This window comes from Corylus avellana, chromosome 4 (genome assembly GCF_965113065.1).
Source record: "Corylus avellana chromosome 4, dhCorAvel1.hap1.2, whole genome shotgun sequence".
Taxonomy (NCBI): Eukaryota; Viridiplantae; Streptophyta; class Magnoliopsida; order Fagales; family Betulaceae; genus Corylus; species Corylus avellana.
Window position 1 is genome coordinate 5219233 of NC_142493.1, and position 20448 is coordinate 5239680.

The 20448-nt window shown below is 36.5% G+C and overlaps 2 protein-coding genes across 2 annotated transcripts; both read right to left on the minus strand.

Annotated features, from left to right (window-relative positions):
- Positions 1–558: 558 nt before the first annotated feature.
- Positions 559–10187, minus strand: PIP (proline iminopeptidase). The gene is made up of 11 exons (XM_059592215.2): positions 10039–10187; positions 9381–9583; positions 8700–8798; positions 8481–8591; positions 8321–8383; positions 8098–8191; positions 7464–7561; positions 5289–5390; positions 3007–3120; positions 1635–1709; positions 559–928 (listed from the first exon to the last, which is right to left on the minus strand). Exons 1-11 carry the CDS (start codon positions 10160–10162, stop codon positions 824–826), a joined length of 1188 nt encoding a protein of 395 aa, XP_059448198.2. The 5' UTR covers positions 10163–10187; the 3' UTR covers positions 559–823.
- Positions 10188–14410: 4223 nt separating this feature from the next.
- Positions 14411–17951, minus strand: LOC132182821 (receptor-like protein kinase 7). The gene is made up of 2 exons (XM_088515771.1): positions 15277–17951; positions 14411–14826 (listed from the first exon to the last, which is right to left on the minus strand). Exons 1-2 carry the CDS (start codon positions 17822–17824, stop codon positions 14411–14413), a joined length of 2964 nt encoding a protein of 987 aa, XP_088371897.1. The 5' UTR covers positions 17825–17951.
- Positions 17952–20448: the final 2497 nt, after the last annotated feature.

Below are 20448 nucleotides of genomic sequence, written 5' to 3' on the forward strand. Positions count from 1 at the left end.
GGCGAGAGTAATAATAACAAGAATTTCCAAATGTAGAGCATCCTGGTTTATTACACCACACATGAACGGCCTGTCAAATTAGGATCATCTCCATTGAACTAGATAATATCCAATTAGTTATATTAGAAGAGTATTTTTGTTCCCTCAAAAAATAAAAAGACAAAAATATTATTCAAAAAATAAAATATTATTCAATTTAAATGAACTGAAGATCCTATTCCTCGGTTTATTCTTTAACCAATTCAAATTCCAAGATAACCTTTCTTTGGCAGATTCTATTAAATCTAAGCAACTGGGGGAATTGAATGCGTTGAAAGCAATTCCAAAACCATATTTAGAACAACTACCTCAAGAATCAAGCCCTATTTCGAAATACAGAATTGCGAAACGGCGACAGATTACATTCCATGTATGGGCTGGGGCTTTATGTATTATCATAGAAATCACCACAAACCCATCAGTCAAATAAGCATGCTTGGTTCTTACCTCGGCTACTCATATAAGAGATAATTTCCAAAAAAAAACAAAAAAAAATGAAAAAAGTTATTGCATTGTACATTCCTGCAACGCATAGAAGACAATAGATTGCAAGTTTCAAGATATAATACAAAAGGTAACATGTTCATAAACCATCCCTCCCATTAATATTATGTTGACAAGCAATGTCTTGTTCCCAGTGAAAGATTGGGCAGTGCCAATGCAGAGCAATAAACTGTCTTGATCAAAACGCAATAAACTCAACATACATTAATTATTAGCCAAAGTGACAATGGCCTGCTCAACAGGAAGCTCGTTTCTCATCTTCTCATCTTGTGTGCAGGGCTTAGTCCACATACTTTTTGATGATGTTTTTCAGCTTCTCGTTTGCAGCCACAAGTTCTGCAGCTATTCCAGGTTCGTTAGCAGAATGTCCAGCATCTGGAACAACCTGTAAAAAGGGGCATTATTAAGTAGTTTGTTTATATATAAGAAATGAAACCAGAACTTAAAGGATATATGAAATATTGACTGCAAATAACTGTCTGTTAACATGAAATAACAGCAGCTTCATTCTTTGAGTTAATCAGGTATCTGCAAATGCTGAACTCTAAATGGTTCTGCCCAGCTTTTCAATGTTTTCATACTTGGAATATTGAGAGGAAAATGATACTTTGTAAAAAGTTAAAAGGCAAAAAGAAAAGGTAAATTGTTAAAAAACTAAGGAATTGCAATCAAGCATAATTTTCTGTTTTCTTAGTTTATATAGAACCATGGCCTTAGTTCAAGGCTATGATGTCTCTTCCTGCAATCTCATTCTCGTTTATACATACTAACACTAGGGTTTAATGGACCGCACTTTGGTACGTTGTGTTCCTATTCTGCAACTGCACCATTTGAAACAGCATAATGAATAACACAAGAATCTCTATGGCAAATGAAGGAGCACCATTATACAAAATGTGCAAGGCAAGTCCCCCCTATCTTTAAAATTTTAAAAATTAGTTGACAAGCCAGGGCGGCCCACCTGCACCGACTGCTCATCCAGATTGACACTAATTCTACCCTATTTCTTTAAAATGTAGAAAGCGAATAACGATCAAAGACAAATATACTTTGCAACAAGCAAGATAAATGGTCTAGAGCACTTCTCTTACCTTAAAATCTGCCTCTGGCCATGCTTTATGAAGATCCCATGCTGACATCATAGGACAGCACATATCATATCTTCCCTGCAAAGTCAAAGACAAAAAGTTTTTTGATTTGGGCATCAAACTTTGATTTCGACTGAACCTTCAAGGGGCATACCTAATGACTACCCACATGTGAGAATGACTACCCACATGTGAGAGTCATTTTGCTGCAACGCAATATCAACAATACTTGGAGCACTCTTTACACCTCGAAAGATGTCACAAATAAGTAAACATCTAAACTTTGACAACATGACCACTTGACTAAGGATGTCAAAAAAAAAAAAAATCATCAGAGGCAGAGGCAGCATACCAGCAGGACGAATTCCCACTGGCCCTACAGCCAGGTGATACTTCTCTTTAAAAGAGGGAGGTCGTAGGTGAACCTGTAGAAGGAGGTTTTAGGAATTGGAAGGTAACCCTAAAAAATATGGTCCACTGTTACTTGAAAAAGAATAAAAAATCAGATTTTAGTGATGCTGTGGCTGAGGTGGCAAAGAGTGAGGTATAATTGGGCTTGGTCTCATGTTTAAATCTTACCTGTCAGAAAATGAGGTAACATATGTGTTGTGGGTTTTTATGTATATCAATGATGAATTGGATCATATAAACTATATAAATGTTTTTTTTTTATTGGTAAGTAACTCACGCACTAGAATATAAATCTGCATTTTAAGTATTCAAAAATTAGAGTTCTGCTTTTAATACCAAGTCATAACACACTGGTCTCTCTAGCAGGTCCAATTAGTTGGAGTTTAGAGATTTGTTAACCTGATGTCCTCATAATTGACTACTTGCTCTTGATGTCAAAAAGCATGCAAGTTGTCCCCAATTCCCAGACACTCTTATAGAACCTATTTGTTATTTAAGACTCCATTTGTTTCAGCGTAAAATATTTTCTGGAAAAGGTTTTTCCTATTTTTCAGTGTTTGGACTGACATAAAATATTATTCAACTTGAAAATATTTTCAGTTAACCAAAAAAAATAACCTTCATAAGGCATAAAATGGTTTACTGCAACGCTTCTCATTTGCATATGAGGGGCTCCCTTATGGGGCCTATTGGTCCGAATATGTCTCGGGCTGCCTGAATACCTACCCGAGCAGGTAGGTCCCACAAAGGGCCCTCTCACAATTGTTTGTCCATATTACAAACAATATGGGTTGTCAATTGCATTGGATCTCCATCCACTCCCGAAGGCCTTTATTTTAATGATTCATCATTTGACATTACGTCGGTAAACATTATGCATGTATCACCTGTCTCAGTATATTATGCTTCAATAGTTTCCAAAAAGCATGACCAGAATGTATATGGTGACAACAGAAACATTTACCTGTACAATAGTAGTGCTAATATGCCTTATCTTGTCAACATTATCCAAAAGGAATGAATCTGTAGGAAAGAATCCCTGGTTCACAAAGTAATGATTTTCAATTCTTGCGAATGCCTGCATAAAGCCCAAAAATAAATGTCATTAATAGAAGAAAATTTCAATCATTCAAATATCCACAGCTCAGAAGATATCCAATCAAATGAAAATAGCATGGATCTGTCTGATCGTAAATTGAAAATCCCAAAAAACAAATGTAACAGAATCTCAACAGTATGAAACTAAGTTTTGTCGTCCCTAAGTGTTGCTTTAAAAAGAAAATATTTATAGACAAAGAGAATCATTATTGCCATAGACAAAGAGAATCATTATTTCCATAATACCAAAAAAAAATAATAATAATGAAATGCTTTTAGTAATGAAATGTTTCCCGCAAAGCTATGCCATATAGTTGCAGCTATATTTGGGTGTCCTTAATCAAGCCGTTTCTAAACTGTTTCGACCTAAAAATGTTTATGATTTTCATTTTCCTTTTCTCCACTAAAATGCATAGCTTTCTGTTCTTCTGACTAACAAACCTTGACATTTCTGTACTTATCCCTCTCTAAAACCTGGAATCCATAACCCAATTTTTGTATCCCTTTGACTATCAAACTGAATATTGCATTGTGATGATTTATTGTTTGCTTCTTAAAATCTTTAAGATCTTTTACCAACAAATACGGCCACAATGACACATGTGCTCACTCACTTCCAAACCAGTGTTGTTCGGAGTTAGCATTTCCCTCATAACTCTAATAAGGACATCTATGCAAAAACCTAATCCATTTCATAACTGGATTGATGCAGAACCCCTAGAGAGCACCGCTCAATCACAGTTCAACGAGCGGTGGCTCTAAACAGGTGCTACAAGAGAGCATTACTCACTCGATGAGCGCTCTAGTGGTGCTACCCGAGAGCACCGCTCGACCGCCATTGACAGGCGCTCTAGTGGTGCAGCTCCAGGAAGCTCTGCTTGAGCTCCAACTCGAGTGGTTCTCAGAAGCTGGGCATATAAGGAAAGGAATTTCACATGGCCACAGGATCCCACTCAATTTCTATCCAAATTCTGATTTAATTTCAGCATTGTTAACTTCCGTATTAGATCAGGACTCGCCATCTTTGTTGGGTTTTCACCATTTGGATGATTATCGTATATTTTGAAGTTTTAAAAATTTGTAATATACTCTGAGGTGCTGTACAGGAGTTTCAGTTTTGGTCATAATACGGTTGAAGTTTTCACTCAGTTCCTTTTTGTTACACCGCACACAGTTTTAATTTTAACAATGCCAAAATTAAATCAGAATTTGGATAGAAATCGAGTGGGATCCTGTGGCCATGTGAAATTCCTTTCCTTATATGCCCAGCTGACAAGAACCACTTAAGCAGGAGCTCAAGCAAAGCTTCCTGGAGGTGCACCACTTGAGCGCCTGTTGAGCAGTGGTCTAGTGGTGCTCTCAAGTAGCACCACTTGAGAGCCACCATTCAAGCGACAATCAAGCTGTGCTTTCTGGGGGTTATGCATCATGCATGCACCAAAAGAACCTGGCCTCCCAACCAAGCAATTAAGATTTATCAACCAAACTGGCCACTGTAATTTTTGGCAATGAAAAGTAAACAGAATTAGAAAGAAGTAAAAATTAAAAGAAAATCACAAAGAGAAAAGTCCTCAAGAAATAGTGACATCTAAACACGAATTTACATTGTGCAGCTATTACAGTGAATACTGTGTTAAAGTTACTCCTGAGAAGATGAAAAGTAGCACAAAAAGGGAGAGAATTCTAGAAAGTGAGAACAGCAAGCTGGTGTTTTCTAATCAATGATAGAACAATAGCCATTGGAAACAATGTAATAACTTCGTCAACTGTAAATCCTACAGACAATTCAAATGTCTTGACACTTCGGACCATATCAAATTCAGGAAACCCTGTTAAATACCCCTCACATCTCCTGTCAGAACTTATAAGCTGCACTTTTGTAGTATTTGCATGAGAAAAAAAAAACACAGAGATTCAGTAATTTCAATATATTGAATATTATGAGTGGTTTTACTTTTATCTTGTCACAGGCCTACAGCAACCAGTATCATATCATACATAGAGGTTATATAAAAGGAAACAGGTGTTTGATTAGAACAGGCTGCTCATGGAATAAACAAAAAGAGAGTTAAATGGATTTTTTTCTGATAGGAAAACGCTTAATGTTTCTATTAGAAAACCACAATATTCCTCACTGAATCAACTTACCAATGAGAAAACATCATCATCGCCTTTCTTGATGTTCTCTTCATTTGGGAGAAGATGAGCCGTCTCCATTTCCCATTTGGTCCAAGCTCTCGCAGCTGCATACTAAGAGATTGGGAGAGAATAAAGAAAACGAAATAATTTTTCAAATATAACAATCACTACAGAGTCATAAGCAATTAAGTCAAAAGGTAATGCATGGGAGGTCATTTTTACTCAACAGGAAATGCACACACTTTGACAGCATTTGGGCCAATGGATACTTAAACCAGGAACAGTTCAAGGCAGTTACACTAAGAATGCTGCACATAAATAACGGTACCATGTTTACAGAGATGTGGCTGTGTACCTACATAAATGAAATGTAGGGGAAACTTCACTTAATCCCCATGAATTGTCATTACTTTTGCAATGTCTCCCCTAAAGTTCAATTTCTCTCAATTTGGTGTATCCATCTTTTAATTGTTTGCAATCTCACCCCTCCGATAACTTTTCTGTTAACTTTTTCCAAAATACCCCCATTTGTTTTAGGAAAAAAGAAGAAAAAAATTGCAAAGATTAAGGTGTTGGCCCGAATTTATCTGTATTTGCAAAAATACCCATGCCTCAATCTTTGCAAAAAAAATTTAAATATTTTTTCTATAAAAAAATGGGGTAATTTGGAAATTTTGTTGAGATTTAACGGAAAATCCTAACGGAAGGGGGACATTGAAAAAAATTAAAAGTTTGATACATTAAATTGAGAGGTTTTGAACTTTATGAGAGACATTGAAAAGGGGGTGATAATTCAAGGGGGATAAGTGAAGTTTCCCCTAAAATGTAAGATGTTGCTTTTGGGAACAGTTCAACTCTATTAACAATATTATTTGAAAAATTTGCACGGGGGAGAGTTTTCAAGATGTTATGATAACACGTCTTATCTAACATCATTAACACAAGCCTTGAATGATCCTTTTTAATTTTTTTCCATCAGACAAGGACCTTCAAGTACTCATATAAACGTAGATATTAGTTTAATTTTTGGTTTTGGTGGAGTTTTGAGCTTTTATCATGTGAGGCCTAGATGCGATATCTAAGACAAGCCACAAGGAGCCTTGGGTTAAAAACATTTTTCGTTTGAACAATTTGTTTGGGAGTTCAGTTCACTTATATGCAATGGCATGATCTTGAGTTTTAGCTAGGGGTGAAAATATGGGCAGATAATAACCGTTGGGATCCGAAATCCGCACATATCTACTATCTGCATATGCGAATGTGGATGCGGTTAGCAAAAACCACTATCCGCATATACAGATGCGGTTAATTCCCTAACACACACACATACACACACGATCCGAAATCCACACATATCTACTATCCGCATATGCGAATGTGGATGCGGTTAGCAAAAACCACTATCCGCATATACGGATGCGGTTAATTCCCTAACACACACACACACACACGATCCGAAATCCGCACATATCTACTATCCGCACATGCGAATATGGATGCGGTTAGCAAAAACCACTATCCGCAAACACGCGCGATCCGAAATCCGCACATATCTACCATCCACATATGCGAATGTGGACGCAGTCAGCAAAAACCACTATCCGCACACACACACGTGCGCGATCCGAAATCCACACATATCTACTATCCGCATATGCGAATGTGGATAAAACCACTATCCGCATATACGGATGCTGAAATCCACACATATCTACTATCCGCATATACGGATGCTGAAATCCACACATATCTACTATCCGCATATGCGAATGTGGATAAAACCACTATCCGCATATACGGATGTGGATATCCGCATATGCGAATGTGGATAAAACCACTATCCGCACACACACACACACACACACACACACACACATAATTAAATAAGGAAAATGAGAGATTTTGTAAATGGAAAACGTAAAGATCTCAATAGACACAACAATAACACATACAAAATTCCACCTGGCCAACCATGCTACACCTGATTGGCAGGACCTGCCTCTATTGTAATTTTAGATAATAATTTTGAAATTTTCATTTTAATAGCAAAACCAATATACTTGTTGATACATGAGGTCTGAGAGAGAGAAGAAAGATCTCATTGCAAATACAATTTTAAAGATAGAGTTCAACAACCATGCAACCGAAGGATGGCATATATCCACAAACAGAAGAAACTCTTACTTGTGTTTCCATATCATCAGAGTTTAATCTCTTCTTGTAGGCATCAACGAAGCTTCCCCTCTCATTTTCTGGAATGAGATCTCTAAATGGCTCCCAAGCTGTACATTGTGAGGATATACAAAAGCATTCAACCACTTAGAAAACTTCTCATTACTTTATCAGCAGGGCAAAACATCAAATCAACGCATTATGAAATGAACACCTCCCCCACCCACAAGAACATATATTTGGTTTTCATGAAGCTATGCAGTAGAGTCCCTAAGCATATTAAAACCTCCTTGTCTTGCATCATCACTTAGAAAATATAATTAGTAAGGCTTCAAGACTGCATACAACGTTAAGTATTATCCTATAATTGGAAAGTGCGACAAACATAAAACTCTTGGAATGTTCAAAGAATGACCGAACAAAAGTGAAACGATCATCACTAATGTTGACGGGTTTTCCAATTTATGAAAGTACTTCTATAGATTTGTTAATGACATTATTAATTTTGAATAAGTGAAATTGAGACTGAAACCTAATGCTCTTAAATACTTTCCAGCATCAATCTGAAAGGCATATTATATTGCTTATGCCACACATATGCAATAAATGATCCAGTAGACTAGCAAAGAAATTGTATGCAACATACCATCAGGGTATATGGCAGCAGCACCACCCTCATAAAACCAATCAATTTCTTTCCTTCGCAAAAGAAAGATTCCTCTAAGGACCATGCCAGTTACCTTATAAAGAAAATCACAGAGACTGTCAGAAAGTGTACCAAATAAGAAATTTCTTAATTACAGACAACATTTTCCAGGGACAGGGTGTTCAATGAAATAAATAATATTCAAAAAAACAAAGTTACACACCTTCTCAGGGTGTGATTGGCTGTACGCAAGAGCAAGTGTACTTCCCCATGACCCTCCAAACACCTGCATAATTACAAAAAAAAAGAAAGTTACCGATAAGTTCCATTCGCTAAGAATTCAAAATTTTGTTTTAGGTTAAAACCAAATGTGAAATATTCACCTGCCATTCGGGAATTTCCAAGTGTTCTCTTAACTTTTCAATATCATCAATGAGGTCCCATGTCGTGTTTTCTACCAAACAAGCATGGGGTGTACTTTTTCCTGCACCTCGCTGAAAGAAAGGAAATATTTCCTGATTTAAAAAAAAAAAAAAAAAAAACAAAAACAAACAAACAAATGCAATCTAGCTAATAATTTAGCAAAACATTCACAAAATAACCTGATCAAATAGAATAATGCGGTAAAAATCAGGATCAAAGAATCTTCGATTGCTCGGTGTGGTTCCTCCTCCTGGACCCCCATGTAGAAACACAACTGGCTGCAAGATAAGGTTCTTCTTTTGATAAGTCAATTTATAAAATAATAAATTAAAAAAACAAAAAAAACAAAAACAAAAATCAGCATGGAAATAGAGAGAGAGAGAAAACATAGACATTGAAACTCTTTGAAACAATACTTTGTGTCCATGCGTGTTAAGGACCATAGTATCTAAACTTCATTTCATTTTGTGAATCATCTTCTAATAGAATGCTAACAGTTAATGTAAAAAATTCACAATCACATCTATGCTGACTGCTGTCATAGATTGAACTCATGGAAACAGATTTGTCAACTTTTGGTGGCTTGAAAGGCCAAATATAGTCCTTCCCTAACCTTTTCACCCAAAGGTCTTCTGGTATGACACTCAACAGACCTATCAGCACGCCAACTGGCATTCTCTGTTGAAATTCATCACAACAATTTGAACACACAACAGACGTCCTAATCTACAAATTATGAAAATAACATATTTGATGAACTATTAGTAGATATATGGATTATAAATATTGTATTAATGACTATGTATAAGCTAATTGTTAACAAACAAGTAACAGTCTAAATTAGATAAAGATCCACTCACATGCCCTTTCGGGTTTCCCGACTGCTCCCAGTAGATTGTGTGAACGTCAGAAACCTTCAAAAAACCAGTACTATAGGGCTCAATATTTGGATAGAGATTCCTGTTTAATCCCACATCTTCCTTTTCAGACTCCATCAAGCCTATTAGCTGTTTCTCACCCTTGTATCCAAAATTCAGCGCACGTAGCACTAAATTCTTTCTTCCTGCACAGCCCCAATAAACTCTAGCAATTTCAGCAAACCCATTTGAAAATATAAATTTTCAAAATCGCAGTGCCTATACAAACACGCACATATTAAATATATATACACACACACACACACAACACATAATAAATAATCCTCTGAAAGGTATAGATTAATTAAGCAAAGAAATTATTACTAATAGAAGAAAATTGAGGAAAATTTGGAATCTTTGCAGGAAATTCTGTGATTACACAACCAAAACACACACATAATAAGGATATCTACACACAACACATTGCAAATGATCTTCAGAAATGACAAAACCAAAAAAAAAAAAAAAACTCTTTTTGGGTAAGAACTAGGAAGAATTATCACACCACTAAACACCCATATAACACAAATAATTCAACTTTACAAACAATAAAACAAACACACACTCACAGAGAGAGAGAGAGGGAGAGAGAGAGAGAGACCTGAGGCAGTGGGATTCTTGGAGACTGAAGGACTAAGAAGTGGAGTGAAGTGGGGAATAACTGATGAAATGGTGGGAGGAAATGAGCGAATAAAGGTTCCATTTGGAATAAACCCTAACTTCATTGTTGATCATGGTCATGGTCATCAACCAATCAGTAACATCATCAATCAATTAGAATCCTTGGTTCACTAAAAAACAAAAACAAAAACCTTACCCAATTTGTTTGTATTATTCTTTGTCTTGTTATGGTTATTATTAAATTTTTTTTTTTTTTTTGTTTGTGTGTTAATTTCTACTATGATCAGGCCTATTGCATATAGGGGTGTAAACGAGCCGAGCTTGAGCGAGCTTTCCTTGTTCAGGCTTGACTCGTTTAAATTTTACTCAAGCTCGAGCTCGAGTCGAGCTCAAGGGCGAGCCCAAAAAATCGAGCTCGAGCTAATAATAAGTCGAGCCGAGCCAGCTCGCGAGCTGGCTCTTATATTTAATATTTTTGTTTTAAAATTTTTTTTAACTTCAAGTACTCTTAAACGGCTTAAAAAGTTAGTTTGCATATGAGTATTTGCTTAGCCTAGCTAGTCGAGTATGGAGCCTGAGTCAATACAGCAAGGCATTTGGTTTCAAAGAGAGAGGATATGCATCATTTTATAGATAAGCAAACTTGGAGATTGATGTTTTCTTAACAATGTGGGACAAGTTAACAGGTTGCATTCAGACTGCATTGAGACAACGCTCCTTACAAAAAAATACTTTTTTAACGTCTCTCTCTCAATCCCCCTCACCAGTCATAACGGATCTTCCACCTGAACTCTCATTTCCCACTCTCTCACTCTCGCTCACCAGACAGGTAGTGATAGTGTTTGGGTCTGTTTGATTCTTCAATAGTTTATGCATTTCGCAATCTCCCTCAATAGTTTCTGCTTGATTCTTCTTCCTTTCTTTTGAGTCTGCTCTAATTGAATCGAGGTCTTTTTAATTATTGCTCTCTCTCTCTTTGATCACGAAGGGTCTAGAATTCTTCATTCTCTAACGTTTAAATATAAATACAATTTTAAGGTTTTAATAATTATGAGATTTATAATTAATTATGTATTACTTAGTTTATATATATATATATATATATATATATATATATATATATATATACGAGCTTATACGAGCTATTCACGAGCTTAGCCGAGTCGAGCCGAGCTTGCTTCGTTTAATATTCGAGTCATGATTTGTATTCATGAAGTGCTTCATTTAATATTCGAGTCGAGCACGAGCCGAGCCTGAGCTTGCTCGCGAGACGCTTCGCTCACTTAACAGCCCTAATTGCATATGCCTAAATTCCTAATGGTCTTTTAACCTACTTATTTTAAATATTTTTTTATCAAAATAATATGGACTGTATGCATTATTTTATATTATATTCTCTCACAATGTTATCATCTATAATTAGCTTAATATAATTTACTCAATTTAAAAATGGCTACTATTTTTTTTGGGGGGGGGGGGGGGGGGGGGAAATAAGTTAATTAATAATTAAATAAGCCTTTTTGTGAAATTGAAACATGCAAATCAATTAGAATTTTTGTGAAAAATGGCAACAATGTGTTGAAATTTGAGTGATTTAGGATTGAAGTTGTTTTACTAACTTGCTGATCTTTCACATCAATAAACTTTATGCCTATTATGTAACTTATTTTTCAATTTATTTTTGTACCTTTTAATTTTCATGATATAACTTGACTATGTCTAATTTTTTTGTACCATTACTTGTGTTTTAGTTTCTTTATTAGGAAAATTATACTTTACCCCTTAAGTTTGGGGTGATTTTTAATTCGACCTCCAATATTTCAATTTTTGTAATGCACCTCTCCAAACTTGCAAATCTTTTTTCAATTTGACCAATATTATCACAAAATTCCTATAATGCCCCTAATTTTTTTTTTTTTTTATTAAAAAAAAAAAGAAAAAAAAATTGGGAGTGCAAAAATGGCCCGATCCAAATTAAAAAAATTAAAAAAAAAATTGGGGCAATATGGAAATTTTTGGATAACATTGGTCAAATTGAAAAAAATTTGCAAGTTTGAGAAGGTGTATTATAAAAATTGAAATATTGGAAGTCGAATTGAAAATCGTCCTAAAATTTGAGAGGGTAAAGAGTATTTTTCCCTTCTTTATTCTACGCATATCAACTAAACAATGCATGTGACACATGGATCACATGAGCATGATGACGAGAATCTAATCATGTATATTTATTGGCGTATCTAATTATTCAAAGCCCCATGACTTTTCAAATATGAATTAGGATTATCTTCGGTTCATTTGAACTGAATAATATTCAATTAATTATATTTGAGGGATATTTTTGTCCATCAAAACATGAAAAGACAAAAATACCCCTCAAACATAACTAACTACAATCCTATTCCCTTCAAATAGACGATTGACAATTTTTGACAGGATATATAAATTTAATACGAAATTAGTGGGTTAGAATTAATGAGTATAATCAGTTTAATTAAATAGGTTGAGTTAGAGTTAACCTTATATATTATTATAGACTCAACGTGATTTAAATCCAACGGATGACTTAAAGGATTGACAATTTTGAAATGAGTCAAAAATCCGGTACGTACTCAAGCATAAAATTAGCAAATTATTGGTACAATTAACCATATTCCAAGATTCGTGCTTTACCACCCGAAGCAATGACAGGGTTCCCAACTTCCCATACCGTACTAGTGAAGGAAGGCTGCATCATATTCGTGCTTTGCACCACACATTGATAGGGTAATAGTGTCAATTAATGAAAAATATTTCATTTGACCTCCCTAAATTATTACACCTCTTAAAATTCAAAAATTTATAATGTGAGGGTTAGATGAATCGGTCCCTAGAATTTTCCATTAAATCCTAATTGAAAAGTAAAAATGACCAAAATACCCCTTATTTATAATTTTTTTTTTTAAAAAAAAAAAAAAAAAAAAAAAAAACCCAAAGGTTGGGGTGCTGATGCCGCCACGCCAAAGATCTTCAGTGACCCACGACTAGGTTGCGGATCACGGTCTTGACTGACCCACAACCAGCCTTGGGTCATTGGTGTGGTCCGTGTGGAGTTACCCATGACCAGGATTTGGGTCACAGCTTGGTAGTGGTTCATTCTTTCTTTTTTTCACTTTTCTTGGATTTTTTTTTTTTTTTTTTTTTATATATATATATACTTCTTTAATTAAGTTATATTTATATTTTATTAATTTTCCTTAATGGTAGGAATGATTGAAAAGAGCTAATACATTTGCTACTAAAATTACACATTTTTTAACTTCAAGAAGACTTAGAATTTGTTTGGGATTGCGTTTGAGAAATAGAACTTTTAAGTCAATAAGTGTTTTTGCTAAAAGTGCATTTAGGCCATTTTTAAGCTTTTTAAACCTTAAAAGCGCTTAATTTTTTTACCATATGAGTACTTTTTTCTTCAAACGGACTTTTTAAGTGTTAAAAACACTTTTAAGCCCTTCAAACACAATCTCAAACATGCTCTTGCAAAAGATGCAATAGTTTAGGGTAAGGAAAGTTTCCCCCAATTATTACCAGGGAATGCTAGGTATTTTCATAATGTTTTCCTAGTGTTCTTCTGATCCTAAGTTGATACTATTAAAAAAAAAAAAACTTCTCTTATTTCTCTCCCTTCGTTTTTTAAAAAATAATATACATCTAAGATCGGGAGAATGTTAAAAGAACACTAAGAAAGTACTTAGCATTTCCCACCTATCACATTTATTTGGCATTTAGAATATTTTCTTCACTACCATATTATTGAAATCACCCCAATCGAGACATAGATAGCAACTTAACTTAGCAGGTCATAATTGAGAAAGGGAACACCACCTAGAGTCAGAGCACAAGCGCCAACCTCTCTGCCACCATCACAACTGCACAAGTGAATAAGAGAAGATCACGTCTTCGAAGGTGGTGGTATCACTGTCTATAAGTCGAGCCATGAGATTTCTACGAGTCCCTTTCAAATTGTGATCTACCGTAATATGAACTTCATAACAGAAACAAAATTCAAACTCGAGACATTTGCTCCCATACTATATTAAATCACTACTTATTACAAAAACTTAAGCCGATAGGATGGTAAATTTAATCGTGTAATGTATATTCTAACAGCAAGTAGTTCGAGTTGAACTTAATTTGCTAATCAAATAAAAGCAGAAGATGTAACAACTTGCTTAATTATTGTCTATACAATACAATGCAAAGTCTCTCTGCTGTCTCTTATGAGCAGAGATCGACTCAAAATGATACATCTGAACAACTATTCCAAGGCTCTCACTTTGTTTTCTCAGCAAGGAGAAAACAATTTCTTACTTTGTTTAACTTTCAAATTCAAGGGATCGGATCACGCCAGTGTTCTTCAACCTCTCATTCGAACTATGATCTGGGCATTCTTGATTGATAACAACGTCTGTAAGTTTGCATGGCTCAGACTCTTCCAGCATCTGAACTACTATTCTCATGGAGGGTCTTAGGCTTGGAATTTTTGCTGTGCAGTGGATTGCTATTCTCAACACCTTCATTGCATCTTCCTTTAGAGCCTCTGAAATGATTGAGTCCACCATGCCAAACAAACTCTCTTTGCTATTCATTTTGCTTTGTACCCAGCAGACTATGTCCTTGTTCTCTCCAAACTCTGGCTCAATTGGCCTCTTTCCTGTCACCAGCTCCATTAGAACTACCCCAAAGCTGTACACATCACTCTTCTCATTCACCTTGTATGTGTATGCATATTCTTCACCACCAAAATAAAAAGGAAAACAATTAGTTTTCATATGACAAACAGAAATTTAATCAATGTTAGAGCTACTGTGTTCTTAGCAATTTCCAATCCTGTTAGTCATCCTAAAGCTGATCCAATCAAGCTTTGAATCCACTTGGATTTCATGATACTTCTGTATTTGTCACCAAGAGAGAGGCATAGAAAAATGGTCAAACTACTCATTAAAGTACAACTATCTTCTCAGGAAAAGGACACCATTTTCCTCAACAATCTAGCTTGTTTCTCAAGCATTTTTACGTTTCCAATTCGTATTTACATGTCGGATTTGAATCGTGTCAATGAATGAATATAAGACTATATAAAATCAATCCTAACACAACCCATTTAACTAAATAGGTCAAACTTCTCGACCCTACCTTTGTTCTTCTAGAAAAATCTAACAAAGGAGGAGAAGGAGCTTACCAGGAGCCATGTATCCAAGTGTGCCAGCAATGACATGGGTCCAATCCCCTCCACCACCAGCATGCAAAATCTTAGCTAATCCAAAATCAGCAATCTTTGGCTTCCAATCCCCATCCAGCAAAATATTACTGGATTTCACATCACGGTGGATCACTGGTCTATCACAGCCATGGTGAAGATACTCCAATCCCCTTGCAGCCCCTAAGGCAATCAAATATCTCACCTCCCATCCCATGTCAATCTTCTTACAAGTATGCAGCCGATCCCACAAGCTCCCATTCGGCAAGTACTCATAAACCAGCAGATTGCTGTCTTCGCTGGTGATGCTGCAGTAGAGATCCACCACGTTCACATGCTTCACAGAGCTCAATGTTGCCACCTCTGCTTCATACTCTGCTGACCGGAAATTCCTTTTTGTCAGCATAGCCGAGCTGCTCTGGTAACTTTTTCGGTCACCCGAATCCGATATCCATATGTGCTTCACAGCAAGCTCTTTCCCATCTGCAAGCATAACCTTGTACACATTCCCTGACCCTCCTTTCCCAATCACATTCTCTGTTTTGATGGCGTCGATGATCTCTTTCTCTGTAAAGCTTAGCAAGCGATACCGCTTCATATCCCAAGAATTAGGCTTCAATGGAGTTTCAAGATTATTGGGTCTTAGCTTAACGCATAGGAAACATGCTAGCGAAGCAAACAGAATCAAAGCTCCGGCAGTAAAACAGAGTATCAGCGTCCGGACGTGGCTGGGTGTGCTGGAACCTGATGAACATCGCTGGAAATGCTCCAAATTCTGGCTGCATAATCCTGGATTTCCATTGAAGCTGGTGTCGAAAGCTTGGATGGACAGAGACGCCGGTATTGGGCCGGTCAGCTGGTTGTTTGATAGGTCAAGAAGGCTCAATCTCAGTGATGAAAAACTGTTCGGAATTTCACCGGAAAGTTTGTTATTTGACAAATTCAACGAGTTGAGACTAGGCAAATATCCCAGACTCGCCGGAATGTTGCCGGAAAGTGAATTCCCGAAGAGATTTATGTCTGACAGGGAAACACACGAGCCTATTGACTCCGGGATAAACCCAGAAAACATGTTACCATCTAAATTAAAACTGTTTAGTTTCTTCAACCCACCAATTGCTGCCGGGATTTGACCGGAAAATTGATTTGAACTCAGCTGCACTGAAACTAACGATGAAGCTTCGGAAATTGTCAAGGGTAATTCCCCAGAGAAGCGATTGTTAGCCAGATGTAATTGTGCAAGAGATTTTGCTTCTCCGACATCGGACGGCAGGGGACCTTCAAAATTATTCATAGCGAGATCAATTATGGATAAGTTCGGCAACCTCCATATCCCCGCCGGAACAACACCGGAAAGGGAATTGTTATTTACTCGTATCCGATACAAAGACAAGCAATTCGCGTAGTTTTCTGGGATTCCACCGGTGAACCCGTTCTGTAGCAGAAGCAGTTTAATCATTTTGCCATTCTTGCACATGTCCGGCGGTATAGGACCCGTGAAAAAATTCTCCGCAGCATCAATGTAAACAAAGTCGCCGCCGGAGCCAAGCTTTTGAGGAAGACGACCCGTAAATTTGTTCCTGTAGATTGATAAGTCCACAAGCTTGAACTCTCCAAGCTCTTCAGGAATCTCCCCAGTGAACTGATTCTCGTAGAGATGTATAGAAGAAATGTTCGGCAAGAATCTCAACTCAGATATGTTTCCATGGAGGTTATTATTCCCCGCATCAAGATTTACGAGACTCGTAAGATTTCCAAATCCCGCCGGCAGTGTTCCGGTCAAGAAATTAGTGTAAAGCTCGAGTTGCCGAAGATTCTTGAGTTTTACAATATCGCCGGGGATTTCACCGGAAAATTGGTTCCAGGAAAGCTCAATATTTTCGAGCAGAGTAAGGTTTCCTAGACCCTCTGGAATTCGTCCTTCGAGGCTGCAGTTTGACAGGTAAAGCCAGTACAATTTCTCAAGCTTGAAGACCTCCACAGGGAAAGGACTTTTTTCAAACACAATGTCGCCGATGCTTAAGAAAGAGAGACTCGTAAGATTTTCCAACGATTTCCATGGAAATTGCCCAGAAAACCCACTGTTGTTTAAACTCAATCGCTTCAATTTGCTTAAAGAAGACAAAGCAGGCACTTCCCCGGAAAATGAATTCCAACCCAAATCTAGCTGTTGCAAACTAGTACAATTCTTCAAGTCCTCAGAGATGCTACCATGCAAAAAATTGTACCCCAGAGAGAGTTTCTCTAGCGCCTGAAGCTTGCATATTGAATCAAATGGAAGAAGCCCAGATAGATTTTGTTGGGGGAGATTGATTTCTGCGACAAGCCCATCGGAGTTGCAGACAATTCCGGTGAAGCTGCATGTTGAGTTACCTGGCGTCCACGAACTGAAAACATTGGGGTTTGATTTTTGTAGAGCAGACTTGAATTCTAGAAGTGGCTGGAGTTCGTCGGATTTGGAGAAAGATGTCAGGCTGAAAAAGAATAGAAAGACAAGCAGCCCCCGCCGGAAAAATTGATCGGCCGACATGCCAGTGAAAGAGTTGGGGTTTGGTTTGGTGGCAGTGGAGTTGGTCAGTGGTGGAGTAAGAGGTACATGGAAATGGAAGAGAAGGGGGACTTGATTAGCACGAGGTTGGCGTGAGAGAGTTTGACTAAATGTGGTATAAGAGAAGAGGGGTGGACAATTTTTGCACGCAAAGTTGGTAGTTTTATTTATTTATTAATATATTTTATTTTCTTTGGTGAAACTCATGATGATAAGATCTCAGACAAGACAAAATAATAATAATAATGTCGTAAAAGCAATATGAACACAGACTTCTCACTTTTGTTTCACATTGTTAGACCACAGTTTGTTAGTGAGAAGTATTTGACTAAAGGCTTTGTTTGGTAAAAGCCTTGGCTTTGCCCAGACATTATTTCCCAAGAAAATTAACATAAAAATATTTTAATTTTTTTATCCTTTAAATTACGAGTATATTTTGTGTTGGTACATATGAGCACAATTTCTTGAAGCGCACTTTACTGGCTAGGTGCTCTCATAATGTTCTCTTAGTGTTATTTTGATCCTAAATTGTACACCTAAGATCATGAGAATGCTAGAAGAACACTAAGAGAGTACCTATCATTTCCCACCTGTCACAGTTATTTGACATTTAGAATATGTTTTTCACTACTGATAAGCACCGAATGTTGCACATTCAAGCCCCTTAATTTGCATATGTTAATTCCTTAGCGTTGTTATTTGTTTGATTTTGTTTTGTTTTTGTGTTTTCAGGTTATAAATAAAAATGCAATTAATTCCATTCATTTTGGGCTTAAAAGCACACTTTGAGAAGACCTAGAAGATATGGTTAAACTTAACCAATCATGGTTAAGTTTAATCAAATAAAGGAAATGATTAATTCAGAATTTATCAAATTGGAGTCAAAATCGGATTGGATTCAATTTGGGATTCTGCATACGTCTCGGTATTTTGGCCATAACTTTCAGTTCAAATATCCGATTGAGGTGATTCAAGTGGCACTAGAAAGCTAACTCAAATTTCTACAAATCATTGTGAAATATCATTTTCCTAATTCGGAGCACCGCATTGCCAAAATCGCCCCGTAAGATAGGAACGCAATTCTGTGCGAATCCTATTCCGATTTGGACTTAGGTTTTCTTTATCCTAATTGGACTTGGACTTAAATCTCCGAAATTTCTAGGTTTCCTAGGGCTTCTAGGACTGGCTTGCTCCCTATAAATAGACCCTTAACCTTCAAGAGAAGGTGTGCTTAGTTTTAGATACAAAAATCTTCTTGGAGGCTTGACAAGTTGAAGAGGAGATAATCCATGGCAGGAGGCCATCCTAGCATCCCGATGAGCGGCTAATTCTGTAATAGGGTGTTGATGTAGCCCTATCCAAGCACAATGATTTGATTGTATTTACTTTCTAGATTTTCAATTTATGCATGTTGATTGTATAACTCTGAGGATTGCTACAATTGATTTATGTTCTTAATTATTAAATGCAATTGTTCTTAAATTCAAATATCAATATTTGTGAAATTCTTCTCTTGTCTTAGAAAGTATTTTACTTTTATTGAAATCAAATCATTCTTGTTTTCTGTGATTATGAGGATGATGGTTATACAATGGGTTTAATTGACATATGATCAATAAGATTTGATAGGCCATGCCTAGGGAAGACGGATTGTACTACACCCTAGTTTAGTGTAATTTAGGTAGACAGTCTGTGCCAACCGAAGATGGGTTACACTTATTCATTGATTGTATGTATCCTGTTATAGAATTTGATAATTTATACCTAGGGAAGACGGGTCGTACCGCGTCTTAGTAGTTAGGTGGACGATCCGTGCCAACCGAAGATAGATTATGCTTATTCTTTAATAAGGTAGTTTCTTGTTTATTTATAACATGCATAGAATGAATTTCTGGGATTAATTATGATTAACCATTGTTGTGCGGATAGAGGTGAAGTCAATCCCCTACACTCTCTCTCTCTTATTTTAAATCTCTTTTATTTTCATGCACTTTAGTTTTAAAGAAAATCAAAACAAATCTCTTTTCAATTAAGTTAATTTTAATCTTTTAAATTTTGATAATAAAACCCCTACAGTCCTTGAGGTTCGACACCCTCTCTATAGCCGTATCCTACAAAGATTCGTCCTATTGCGAGTGGTTATTTTTATAATTGATATTTTTGGTCACAAAAAATACCACATCAACTACCATATTACTGAAATCACCCCAATTGAGACATGGATGGCAACCTAACTTAGTAGGTCATAATTGAGAAAGGGAACACCACCCAGAGTCAGAGCACAAGCGCCAACCTCTCTACCACCATCACAACTGCACAAGTGAATAAGAGAAGATCACATCTTCAAAAGTGGTAGTATTACCGTCTATAGGTCAAGCCTTGAGATTTTTACGAGTCCCTTTCAAATTGCGATCTACCATAATATGAAGTGAATAACAGAAATAAAGTTCAAACTCAAGGTATTTGCTCTCATACTATGTTAAATCATCACTTATTACAAAAACTGAAGTTGATATGATGGTTACTTTAATCGTGTAATGTATATTCTAACTGCAAGTAGTTCGAGTTGTACTTAATTTGCTAATCAAATAAAAGCAGAAAGTGAT

What these genes read in the sequence shown, in the direction of transcription:
- PIP (XM_059592215.2), bottom strand. Translation starts at nt 10,162, where the DNA reads ATGAAGTTAGGGTTTATTCCAAATGGAACCTTTATTCGCTCATTTCCT. An exon ending in CTGATGATATGGAAACACAA is followed by an intron (nt 5,391 to 7,463) that starts GTAAGAGTTTCT and finishes CCAATCTCTTAG; the next exon opens with TATGCAGCTGCGAGAGCTTG. An exon ending in TTAGCACTACTATTGTACAG is followed by an intron (nt 1,710 to 3,006) that starts GTAAATGTTTCT and finishes TTGACTTTGCAG; the next exon opens with GGAAGATATGATATGTGCTG.
- LOC132182821 (XM_088515771.1), bottom strand. Translation starts at nt 17,824, where the DNA reads ATGTCGGCCGATCAATTTTTCCGGCGGGGGCTGCTTGTCTTTCTATTC. An exon ending in ACTTGGATACATGGCTCCTG is followed by an intron (nt 14,827 to 15,276) that starts GTAAGCTCCTTC and finishes TTGGTGGTGAAG; the next exon opens with AATATGCATACACATACAAG.